Here is a 13,262-nt window from a genome sequence, read left to right as displayed (position 1 = left end):
GGCTTAATACTAAAGTCAAACACACGCTTGGTGCGAGCTGATAGAAGATGTCAAGCGTGTGAGCGTCATGGCTCTAAGGACGGTGCAGAAGAAGAAGAAATGATGAGCATGCTCAGTAGTGCCTCGCAGTGGAGCTCTGCTGACCTTGAGGGTGTCCAATCGATCGATCAGCAGCGAGCAGCTGTGTGTGCACGTGAGCGAGAGAGAGAGAGAGAGAAGAAGAAGTGCAACCCCACCAAACAAGGAGAAAACTGAAACCTGCACTAATAATGAATCATTGATACAAAGACAAGAGAGGACGCTTCGTCTCACTTTTTCTTTTCCTCTAGCTCTATTGCGCTTTTTTAACTTCAGCTTTCTCTCAAATCTGCCTCTCTCTCTCTCTGTCTGTCTCTCCCTCTCTCTCGCTCACACACACACACACACAAAGTTGCTGTCTCTCTCCCCCTCTCTCATTTCTTGCAAAATAGTCAATTTTTGCATTCACTCTCTCTTATCCTCTTTCTCTCCCTCTCTCTGTCTCCCCCTCCCTCCCTCCCTCCCTCCCCACTTCACATTTACTGTTTCACCTTCAATCCCTCTTTTCTTAAGCCTGTCTTGACGCGTCCTTCCCGCTCTGAGCTTTATATCCGCGCCTCCCCTTTCTTACAGGTGCTTTGCGGTCACAAACACACAGAGATGCTGCTGCGTCCTCCCCTCACCCCACTGCATTTGTCGGATGTGTTTTCCCTCTCAGGAGTGTGCAGTCAATTTGTGGAGGGTCATTATGTGTAATTTTGTGGAACCTGTTAGGCTTTCGAAACAGACCTATTTCAGCTTCCGTGCTCTCATTCTTTCTCAATTTCTCAGACTCTCTGAATCATTTTTCATTTTCCATCTATGCAGCTGAAAACATTCGGGCGCTTTAGTTTGTGTGTGACAGACAAGGCGTGTATGTGCGCAGGTAATTCTTGATTTGATTTCTCTCGCTAAATTATTTCCACTGATGCCAAGGAGTTCATGTTTCCACCCTAGTCTGTTTGTTTGTTGGTAAATTTGGTGGGTAAAAATTATACAAAAACAACTGCATGGATTTCCCCAAAACCTGGTGGACAGATGTGGTATGGCTCAGGGAAGAACGCATTCCATTTTGGTGATGATCCGGATCCAGTCATGTTCGGACTGTGGTCTTATATAGTTGGCTTTTTGGATTCGCCCTTTGAGTTTATTGTTTCCTGTTTTACTTTGAATCATCTCATACTTTACTACCTGTCTTTGTCTATAGTTTCCCTCCTTTGTGATTGGCTGCACCTTTGTCCTATTGCTCCCCCTCCTTTGTGTTTACAGTCTCTGAGCCCCTCTATCAGTTTGTTGGTTCACATCCCTGGATATTCTTTGCGCTTCAGTTTTGATTCCACCTGTTTTCCTGGTTTATTCTTCTGCTTTTGGGGATTTTTTTCTGATTTGAATCTTTCTAATTTGCCTGTCTGCCACCAACTGGACTGTAATTCGTTTTTTGTTATTAAGATTCACCACGCCTTGCCCTTTGGTCTGCCAAAAACTAAAATGTGACGGTTATCTTACATTCATCCTATATTTGTGTGACAAGAATCAGCGAGGAGATAGTGGCAGTAGAGGTAACCTGTAACCATGGGTTATTGATGAGGGGGGTCAGTATAAATAATGTAAAGCATCAGCTACATCTTCTTACTCAATTGTCAGATGGAGTTGAATTGCAGCATCTGAATCGGCTGACTCTTTCATGCACACCTGACCAATATGGCAGAAGGCCTGATGCGCTCTCTTCACACTTTCTGCCCACAAGTCTATCCTCACCATCAGCACTTCCTGTGATTGTGTGTGTGTGTGTGTGTGTGTGAGTGTGTTTGTGTGTGTGTGTGTGTGTGTGTGTGCGTGTGTCTGTAGGGATATTTATGATTGAGAAAACAAGTGTTGTCATGACAAAGTGATGCTTGGTTTAGATTAGCACTGATAGCGTGCTGCCATCTGCGATTACACTTCTGTTCAGATGGACTTTGGTCATTGGTCCGGTGTTGCATATATGCAGACGTTAGAGGCAAACAGTGGGTTTTATAACTGTCGCCGCTCTGGTTAACTCGCAGCCCTCTGACTCCGCCGTTCACACTGATGCCACTGGGTCTCAGTATCTCTCAACACACTCGCCCCAGTGTCAACACGCTGCAGGGTACATACATCTGGATGTACAGTATGCAAAGCATGGGGAGAGAAGTTGTCAGTGGAAAGAGTGGAGGAGGAAGACTCGGGGGGGGGGGGGCTATCAGGAGGGCAAAACAGTAGTATGACCTAACATCCTACACAAGTGCATACATGTGCAAGGGTGGGGAGACAAGGAAACATACATATAAACTGTATATACATAAATCACTTCCTTTAGAGCAAACTCACTCACCTCCAATAGAGAAAGAAGACACACAGGCATTCTTGTCTGTCTACTTTAGTGAGGACCTAATGCATTTTCTTGACCCTTACCGTAAGGGTAGGGTGAAGGTACATGTAGTGGTGAGGTGCCCTTGATTTTTTACATGGCACGTGTCTGTTTTAGCGGAAATCAAGCCATACACATGTGCGTGAGGTACAGGGTAACACAAAGTCAGTGCAGCTTCAGGCTCAGGTCAGGCTCAATTCGTTTTCTCTCTGGCTTGGAGGGGTTCGAACAAAAAAGTCCAGTCTGAGCCGCTCTCTATTTTTTAATAAGTATGATGTCAACTGGAGCGTTTTACCTCTTCCAGCTCATTCTGTGAGATGAATGACACAGAAGGGCAGGAGGATCACCAGATTCGATGTGCCTCTTCTGGCTTGGTTTCATCATTAAACGCAGTTTGGGCACCAGTTAGGGTTTTCTCCCGTTGCAAGAACGTGTAGTTTGCGATCCCCCATCTCCAATCAGTTGTGTATTGGGAACTCACAATGACGGTAAGATTCCTCATCACAAGTTAGGAGTTTATGCAGTTGCTTCAATACCTAACCCTAACCTAAACCTATTTCTAACCTGAACCCTAAAAGCAGGTCTTGACCCTCAAGCAGCCCAAAGTGAGGAATGGCCAAATGTCCTCACTCCAAGATGCTAAAATGTGGTCGTCACAAAGATAGAAGAACAAGTGCACTACACATTCCCACAAAATGCATATACTAGCTGCTGCATCTGTCTTTCACTCGTCGTCTCTGAGGGGCCATAAATCAATCACTGCCAAAACACTGCACCTCAGTGGTGCGACCTCTTGTCACACAAATAAATATACACACACTCTTGCAAACACGCATTTATTGGGTTTGTGTCGACATTTGCATTCACTTTTTTCTTTGGTCATTTGAATATCAAATGTGGATATTCACTGCATCAAACGGTGCCAAGAGAAGTTATTTATTCCTGAAACAACTGTATCTTTAAACGGCACGATACGACTTTCCCAGAAGGTTGAATTTTGAGTTACTTATTACTTATCGAGAATACATTATTATTCCCTTTTAACCAAACAAAAGTGAACTGAATGGAAATAGCTCAAACACCCATCATATGAATTTTCACACAGAATTGTGTTTTCAACTTGACAAATGAGCCAGTGGAAATTATACAAAAGTCTGTCAGCCCACAGTTCTTTGGCTGCACATTGAATACATCTATATTCCCCCCCACAAAAAAAAATGGCATGAACATGGTTATGTACTGTATGTTTCTAGAAATGGGAGCAGTGGGTGGAAATGGGAGTCTCGTCAGAAGGGTTATCGTTAGTTCACAAAGAAAGAGAAATGATCAGCCATGTGTCAAAACAAGCAAAACACAAATCTGTTCTAGTGAGTCAGTTAAATCAATTAAAAGACTAAATAAGATTAGTTACACTGTAGCTATGGCAGAAGTCAAACAATGTTTTGAAAACTGGGGCAAACGAGATAAATGCTGTGTGTGTGAGCGTGTCTGTGTGTGTTGGTGTGGGTGTGTGTGTGTTGGGTCGGATGGGGGGTTCATTTTAGTAATGACGACCACAGTAGTTACACGTCAACATGTAAAAGACGAGAGCAGCTCGGTTAAGTCGACATGCGTGTTAATCACCGGCAGTTCTTCTGAGACCAAATTAAACTCCGTCACACAGCAGCTGTCTCCACCTGAAATGGATGGATTCATGGATACGTGGTGGTCTGTGTGTGAAACCAGATCAGCACGGCATGCAACTCTGAATAGCCCAATCACTTCCTGGGATAATCTGAACATCACACACAAACCTTTTCTTATCTGGACTCAGATTTTAGCCTGAAGATGATCAACTACTGATCTTGAATGACCATTATGAGGACAATGTAAATATATACTGTGTGCTCAAGGCTAAAAGTGAAGGTCACTCCAGCAACAGTTAGAAAAAAAAACACAGGAAACGTTTGTCAAGGAAGTGAACATGTATTTTACATAATAAGGTTAAAGGTGCAATATGTAGTTTTTATAATATGTATCAGGATGTATCAGGTCATAAAAAAGGTAAAATTGTCGATAAAAAGTCGGTATCATGCTAAATACGTGTAGCTCAAGTGATTATAAGAGAGCAGCTTTATAGTTTATCAGCATTTAAAAAATCAATAAAGTTCATTTTTTCCCTTTGTTTAAACTCGTGACTGTTCTGGTGTGATATCAGGTTCCAGTTTCAGATTTTATTGTTTGTGGCCCAATCTTTAGACTGTGTTTTAATTGTATCCATGAAGCTATCCATTCCCATGAGACTTTGATCTACATATCCGAACATCCAAACATCAAAGGCAACCATTCAGCATTCGTCCTGAAGCTCTCATCCACCTTCACAAGGTGAAGGCCACTAAGATGAAAATCTGGACTCTTACCTTTGATGCCAAACTTGGAGTTTCCTCCGAACTTGAGAATAACCAGCATGAGGAGGAAACCAGTAAAGGCTACAGCGGCGATGCCCACCACCACGTACACCTGCACCATGAAGAAGTGGAGTTAGAAACCTACAGAACCTTCCCAAAGCCAAAATCCACACACTAGAAATCATAAGCTATAAGCCACAAAGTCTATTTGCATCTCTGTCCAAGGGAGGCAGATTTTCTAAAGTCGCCGACTGCTGCATCTTTATGTTGTGTTCATTCAGTAACTTCAGACAGACAAAGTCAACAACTGACAGAGGCAATCACTGGTGAGACGGGACTTACAGCGACTCTGTCCTCAGGTGGATCTACAGGGGGCTCTTCTATGCAGGTGTGGGAGAGAGAGAGAAAGAGAGAGGGAGGGACGATTAGAGGAGAAGAGCCACTGAAGGAGTGATGTATGATCAAGTGAAGGTCAGTTATCTACTCGTGTAATATATGCATTATATATAATTCATTGCTCATCTGCTTTTGGTAATATTGAATAGCTTGCTCAGCCGGTGAAGTGAGTTCAACGAGTATTTGTATTTTATGGTATTTTCAGCAATTGTACAATCTTAACTTAGTAACTGTAAACAGGCTGAGCCAGGCTGCAGTATTCAAGTCAAACCGAAGTGAAGTGCACAGGCCAATACTCAACATTTGTGAAAGGATATGGATGGTGGTTTTATAATAATTTTTTTATTTTACACATGCTAAAACCAAATATACCAAAGTAAAAAAATGGTATTGATTTAAAGCAAAACAGCTCCAATACATTCCCTGCACATATATCTCATCTAGGCAATTTTTTAATACTGTAATAATATAATTTCGGAACAATGTCATCAAGATGGAATTCATACCACACAATGACAAATCTAAATACTATGTGATTGTTTTGACTTGCGTGATGTCATGATGACATCAAGTCTACCAAATGGTCATGAATTATATTTCAATCTATCTAAGCTTCAGGTTGTGTTTATATTTCTATAGGATACAGAGAGATTTTGAACTATTTCAGACTTCTTCATGACCTCTTAATGTTGCAATTTATCAAACCATGGATAATCATTCTCTGTTTTGAATATAACCTTAAGATTAGCTCGCTAGCCCTGCTTTTTTGGAAAATGTGTATTTTGAACAATATTTGCATTGACCTTGACTTTGACCTTTACCCTTTGAAAGATCAGCTCCAAAAATGAATACTCTTGACATACTCAGTTCAGGGGAAAGACACAGTTCAGGGAAACAGACTTCAAAATAACACTGGTCCCCGAGTCACGAGAGTTTAAACTAGCTCTCGACGTTGTGTCCAGCTCCGTTGGCTCTTGCCTCTACGTCTGACTCATCAATCATGGACCCATTGTTCCAATAATTAAGTAAGAATCTTCTAGTGAATCTGCCAACGTTATCGAGAAACTGCTTATGTTCCCTGGAAGTATATTAACATTTGACAGGAATTGCAACAGTATATAAGGCAGGTTTTAGTCAATATCAATATAATGATGTTTAACATAACAGTGATGCTTGGGATTAGGAGTGAGTAAATAAAAGACACAGTTAAGGCCAGTACCTGTGGTTACTTCTGCAGGAAGGAGAAGGTGTTGGAGAAAGACACAAGAAAAAATTGGTGTTAATCATATCAAAACAATTGAACAGTAAATTCTTGACATGCTCCTCGAAAAAACAGACTGAAGACACAGACACCACAGACTGATGAGATGTTAAACATTATAAAACACGTGTCTCGAAAAAACACTGACACTTAGTCTGACATGTTAGATTAAAAAAAAAATGGAGTTATGAAAAGTTATTTTACGCACCATAATAATATGGGTCCTTCTCAGTCCCTGCACATCATGACAAGCAAGAAAGAAAGAGATCAAATCTGATAAAAATGTTCCCCTTGGTCAAATATCACATAGATTGTACCTGCACAGTCGATTAAAGCTCTTTAGAAATATTAGATGTGATTGTCTTTCACTTTTTCCTCTCAGTCTGCTGAAAGTGAGTTTGATCAGCTAGTTACATATACTTATATATTTTCTAATAGTCCAGTAACGAATTAGATACGCTATTCCAATGTGCAGTTGATCTTACTGTTTGCCTGTAAATGGTTTTAATCAGCGCACAACTGACTTTCCTCATTTTCATAAAAGCATAATTTGCCAATATGGAATCCCGTTTTAGCTTTGATGCCAACAACTAATCTTTCATATTAACATATGAACATCTTAGAAAATATATAAATTCTGTGTTCGTATTTCTAGATGTGAAATAACATCATGCCGCCTCAAAAATCGATACAAATGAAAGTCTTCAGACACAGATAAAAGCGCTTCACATTTCCTGAATAGAAATGTTCGACAGTGACAAGGTCACAGTCAGAGGATGAACAATGAGGTGCGAGAAAAGAAGAAGCAAATCCACACATCTGAGAAGATTATACTTTGAATGCACCCTGAGAATGAGTCAAATGATAATAAAAACAGTTGCTAATACATTTTCTGTCATCTATGATTTCAAGTTCTGTGCTTTTGGTTAAAGTTAAATATTGATTTTAAAAGAAATAGATCTAGTGGTACGTATAACTGGTCTTGATCAAAACAATGTGAAAAGTCCTCACCATCCCAGGGCTCGTGCATGAAGTGGGCCTTCACCTCCCTCTCGTCTGACCCATATTTATTTGTAACCAACAGCCTGTACCTCCCGTTGTAGAGGTGTGTAGGGCTGTCCAGCTGCAGGCAGCCGTGGTACTCCCGGTCTGTGATGTCATGGATCATGGTCATTATGTAGCTGTCCTCCATCACCGCCTTGTCATCCAGAAACCATTTAAACTGCGGCTTGGGGTTTCCTGGAAAAAGTTTTAAGATGTGACTAAGTACAACTCGGATTTCATTAGTCAGTATTCTTTGTGTATGTAGTCATTTCTGTGATTAATACATTTGGTGAGATCTAGGGACGGACCTTGTCAGATCACAGGAAAACAACAGCAAAGTACAATGAATGGGTTATTGGTCTCGTACCTGCCACACTGAAGGGGATGCACCAGTGATGGTCTGGGATTGCAGCCCCCAGCTTATTGATTTTGGGAGGAACTTAAGGAAGTGGAGAGAATGGAGAGATTACAGCACAAACCCGGAAAGACAGAAAACGAGAGAGCAAGGGAGAAATCCAGAGGAAAAAAACAGCACACAGAAGCTCTGATTAAAACATGAGAAGGCCAGTCTTCTCCAGCTTTTAACTCTCTGTTTTACTACACAGAGACACACGTTGACACATTCATCTACATACAACTAGGGCACTGTGCCACAGGGTGAACCTACAAAGTATATCCAGCAGCACAGAGGACTCCTTCTCTCCGACAATGTTCTCAGCCGTGCAGCTGATCTTGCTGTTGTGATCCAGCGACGACAGGTTGGACAGTCGCAGCCCTGAAACCTGGCCCGATGTCTCGATCTGAGTGTGTAAACACAAACTATATATAAGCAGGAAGCGTTACACAGAGGCTCCTGTTGGTCCACTGTATTTATACAAATGAGGAGACAGTAGAAACACCTGGAAGTGAAAAACAATTCACCAGCACCTCACACTACAGGCCTAAACATCCTGAACATTATAACCTTCAGGATACAGGATTTATTGAAGGGCTGTTGTCTGAGCTGTATTGGTTTTAGCCAGGTATACCTAATAAACTGAGTGTATATGATAAAAACGTCAACTTTTAAAAATTCATTATTTTAAAAGTTGAAACTGGCAAATCTCTTAAATTGAAAAAGGACAGAGACAATTACTCAGTTATCAAGTTTTTCCTTTTGATTAAATAATCACTTAATAGACTATTCGTTTGAGTTCAATGTGGAACCAAAACTAACCATATCAAATATAAACAATGTCACAAAGAAAAAGACTTGAACCATGGTCTGGACCATAGTCTGGATTTTCATGCACGTGCATGTGTAGTCTTACCACATAGTTGGTGACCAGTGCCATGTTCCATATCAGCTCAGGTGAAGGCACGCCGGAGGTCGTGCAGGACAGCAGCACGTTCGCCCCCTCCATTACTGTCACTTTGTCTGGGCTCAGAGTTGCCATGGGTACCTCTACATACAACCAGGGAGTGGGGACGAAGAGGAAGAGGATGAGAAAGACAGAGAGACAAGGATATAGTGATGGATTGAGAGAGGGGGTTGGGGAGGAAAGCAAACTTAGGATTCATGGCCGACTCTCGTCCGTTCAGTTAAAACACAAGGCACGTAACAACCTCGACAATAAGAGTGGAAGAGCAGGAACACACACACACCCACTGCCACCGAGTGAAAAGAGATGCACACAAAGAGAGACCTCAAACTCAATCTCTCTCAAACACATACACAAAGTAACACACTTGCATTTAAGCACAGTCACTCCAATCAAACAGTCAGACAAAGAGGCAGAGTTCAAACACAGTGATGGTTACACTGATTACTACTGCATGTCTTCAGCAGAGCAAGTACTAAATTGATTGGACAGAGTCTGAAGCCTCTGTCCAAGCAAAGACACTGGTGACACTAGACACTGTGTGTGTGTGTGTGTGTGTGTGTGTGTGTGTGTGTGTGTGTGTGTGTGTGTGTGTGTGTGTGTGTGTGTGTTTGTGTGCGTGCACGTCCGTGCGTGCGCAGACAATGCAATGCTGACCAGGAGGTGACCTGAGTATGACCAATCAGACTCAATCAGGGTCTTGCCGTCCTTGTCCCACTGTCTAATAACATCATCGGTGAAGAAAGGAGGAAGAAGAGAAGAGAAGAGGACCAGCGGGGAAGGGGAACAAAAATGATGAGAGAATAAAGCAGAGAAGAAGAAAAGAGATGATAAAATGAAGAAGGCCAGATCGTAAAAAAAAAAAAAAAGAACAGATGGAAAGAGTAAAATGATATAACGGCGAGAGCAATGAGATCAAAAACCAGGAGCAGCGAAGACACAGGTGTCAACAGCTACTGCAGATAAACCTGGACAGAGTGTCTTATCGAACCCTCTCCGTCCCCTCGTCCCCTCCTCTCCCAACCTGTCCTGTCCATCGGCAGAATGCTTATCACCAGGGCAACCCACTTATCACTACGGCAACCCTCTCAATCACTGCAAGACGCACTAAAAAACAGTCATTCCAGCGATTGGCCGGCCCGCTGCCATATCAGAGCCACATATCTTAACAGACTCTCAGTAAATCAGTTTTTTCCTCTGCCACTACAGCCATCCGCACACACACACACACACACACACACACACACACACACACACACACACACACACATAAACCCTATGAAGCCTATGTGGGATGAAATAAACCGGTAAAATTACCCCAACTGAAAGTGTCTGTCTTCATTTGAAATACAAATATAACGATCTGAGGATCCAACTGTATTAACTGTTAAAAAATATCGGAGGAAAATAGAAAAAAACAGGGGCAAGAGAGCGACAGGGAATCCTCAGTAAAGATCGCATCTTATCATCTTATCGAGTTTGACTTAACAAAAATACAGAAGAAGATAGAGTACTATCTCCAAAGGGGTTGTTTGTAAGTTGAATAACACAAAAACTAACAAAACTTAAAATGCATTTCCACCAAACTTGGCGTAGGGTAGTGACATGGACAAAGAAGGCACTCATTGAATTTTGTCAATTTTTCCAGACAAAGGTATTTCCACAATCAATTTCATAATCTGGTACTGGTCTATTCTCTTTTCTTCTCTTGCTCTCTCTATGTAGATCTCTGAAGGATATGGATGATTGGGTTTCATGGAGCCCTACAGGCACGTACATGTTAAAGCCCCTCCAACAATCTTTGTGGATACTCATTTTGTGTCTTTTTGTAGTTATTTTGTGGCTCTTTGTCATAATTTTAGAGTCTTTTTTAGTTCCTATGCATCTCATTGTCATTACTTTGATTGCTGTTGTCGTCTTTTTAAGTGTCTTTCTGATCCTTTTGTGCCCTTTTGTAGTCAATCGATTGAATTTCCAACACGAAGCAGTCACTTCAAAAAGAGAACCTGGCCCCGGGGCCTCCTGGGTTTAAGTGTCACTCTAGATTTGTACTGAAAGGCCAACGCTGGCTTTTTCTACAGCTCCCATGTGGCTCCACGTAGTAAAATGAGGTGGTGGTGATTTATTTGAGAAAGAACTCATGAAATCAAAAAGGATGCCCCCCCCCCCCCCCCCCTTCATTCTTCCAGTCAGTCCTTGATAGGCAGTATGAGCAGTTTACATGGGATAATGGAAAATGATGTTAAATTGACTTTTCTTTCAGTTTTGACTTGGTAGTTTAGGTTAGATTTAGACTGTTAAACTCATTGCAGTCAGCCAGGGTCAACATAACAGGTACTTGGGGCTAATTCGTTTCTTTCAGTTTTCTCGCCATGTGCTTTCGTTCATGGTGTGAACCTTTGGGTTTCTCTCTCCAGTTTTGTACGGTCTCTGTCTCTACAGTACAACCAGGAACACAAGAACATTTCTCTCTGCAAAACACAAGCAGCCTACAGACTGTGTATATTCACACATTGAATTTGTTTATAAAGATTAGACGCTATACAAAAAATATGGGTTGGAATTGAAAATAATGGTAATTGCTTCCTTTGAAAGTCTAACCTCATTTCAGCCAATAAATCGAAATTTATTTTATAATTTATTTAGGTTTCTTTTGCTTTTTTGTTGTTGTTTTGGGCCATTTGAGCCTTTACATGAACAGACAGAGAGAAAAAGAGGCCTTTGAAATGATGACAGAGAGGAGAGGGGCATAGTAAATGGTTCCTTCTGCGGGAAATTAAACCTGGCACCTGCTGCTCATGTCGCATGAGCCCATGTGATATGATCAGCTATCGGGTTACCCAGTCTGTTGGTTTGGTTTTTGTGGGCTCATCATCAGCAGCTTATTTGTATTTTCAAAAGATATTATAATAATCAATTATATGAAGATTATATGTGAAGAATATGTGAAGATTACGTGTCATTAGAACATAAACCAGTTCTTGACGCTCCGTAATTCCAGATTGCCTCCATTCACCAGGAGCACGTACCCCGGATGGGCACTGAATAGCTGCCCACAGCCCGCTTCTAAAAAGGAAAAAAAACATACACTGCTCTCTGGATTGAAACCTCGGCACAATAAGCCACAGCATACTCCAGTGCTGGAGGTGTCATTGTTGCTCCTGTGACAGGCAACAATAGGCACGGCCATTGTGGTGTTTAGAGAGGTGTTCACATATATAAAGTCTATATCATACATTTCCACAAAGTGTCAGGATTTGTCACGAGAGATGGGGAAAAACCTTGGTCCAATATAACAACAGGAGAGAAGCAAATCTGTCCCTGAGTTTTACCTCTGCATTGTTCTAATGTTTGAGTGCAGTGACGCCTGTCAATACAATATGAAATGGGAGGAAGGTAAAGGGGGTTGGGAACCGCTGAGCATCTTTGAAATCCAATATATAGATTATTTAATTTCCGATTATAATTATTATGGTTCAAATTAACACCACTTCAGGCAGGGTTGGATCCAGGAAAAGGGCCATGGGGCACTAGCCTAAAATCAGATTTGCCCCTGAAGTGCCCGTCTTCTCAGTACAGTCTTTGAACAATAGTCAATTACTAAACCAAAAACAATAATACAAATAAATAAGACTTTTCATACAATTTTGAAGTGCACACTTTTTTTCTCTGTCTTTAAACATAGCAAGATAGGTTGATGAAACAGTCATGTTTAAGGGACAGATTTTTATGAGTGGGTGTCATTTGGAGCAGTTTCAAATAGAAAATGGATGAAGTGAATTTAAATGTGATTTCATAAAGAGGAGGGTTGGACCTTGGGGGAGGAATATGCTCTCCACTGATTTTTATGGTTTTAAGTTTAACGTAATCACTCCTGTTGTTTATTTAAATTTAACTGATTAGGACTGGAGGAGGCATGGTGGAGCAGTGTTTAGCACTGACACCTCACAGGTTCGTGGCTCGAATCAGAGCCTTTCTTTGTGGAGTTTGCATGTTTTCCCCATGTCTGCGTGGGTTTTCTCCAGATACTACGCATTCCTCTCACAGTCCAAAGACATGCAGATTGAAAGAAGGTTAAGTGGACACTCTACAATGCCTGGAGATGTGAATGCGAGTACGAGTGGTTGTTTGTCTCCATATGTTGGCCCTGAGATGGACTGATGATCTAAAGTGTTCCCTGCCTCTCACCTAATGCCAGCTGGTACTGACTCCAGATCAGAGACGGAGGGAGGTAAAAGCTACACGAATATAGAGACAGAAAAGTGGGGGATGACAAAGGGCAGAGGAGCCTAATAGGCAGACCAATGAACTGACAGAGGAGACAGACGAAAAGAGGTGGAGACAGATGAAGACAGAGCTCTGCAGTA

The 13,262-nt window shown here is 41.7% G+C and overlaps 1 protein-coding gene across 1 annotated transcript in view; it reads right to left on the bottom strand.

Moving 5' to 3' along the window:
* The window catches only part of ntrk2a (neurotrophic tyrosine kinase, receptor, type 2a), a 73,778-nt gene that overhangs the window by 49,607 nt on the left and 10,909 nt on the right, over positions 1-13,262 (bottom strand). The window contains exons 6-13 of the mRNA XM_062381832.1: positions 8,845-8,978; positions 8,202-8,334; positions 7,902-7,973; positions 7,502-7,729; positions 6,699-6,725; positions 6,449-6,460; positions 5,176-5,213; positions 4,846-4,945 (exon numbers count right to left, since the gene is read on the bottom strand). Of these exons, the coding sequence (XP_062237816.1) occupies positions 4,846-4,945; positions 5,176-5,213; positions 6,449-6,460; positions 6,699-6,725; positions 7,502-7,729; positions 7,902-7,973; positions 8,202-8,334; positions 8,845-8,978 (744 nt within the window). The remainder of the gene's footprint in view (positions 1-4,845; positions 4,946-5,175; positions 5,214-6,448; positions 6,461-6,698; positions 6,726-7,501; positions 7,730-7,901; positions 7,974-8,201; positions 8,335-8,844; positions 8,979-13,262) is intronic.

This window comes from Platichthys flesus, chromosome 3 (genome assembly GCF_949316205.1).
Source record: "Platichthys flesus chromosome 3, fPlaFle2.1, whole genome shotgun sequence".
Classification (NCBI taxonomy): Eukaryota; Metazoa; Chordata; class Actinopteri; order Pleuronectiformes; family Pleuronectidae; genus Platichthys; species Platichthys flesus.
The sequence above is the reverse complement of the archived record's forward strand: the minus strand, read 5'-3'. Positions and strand labels throughout refer to the sequence as shown.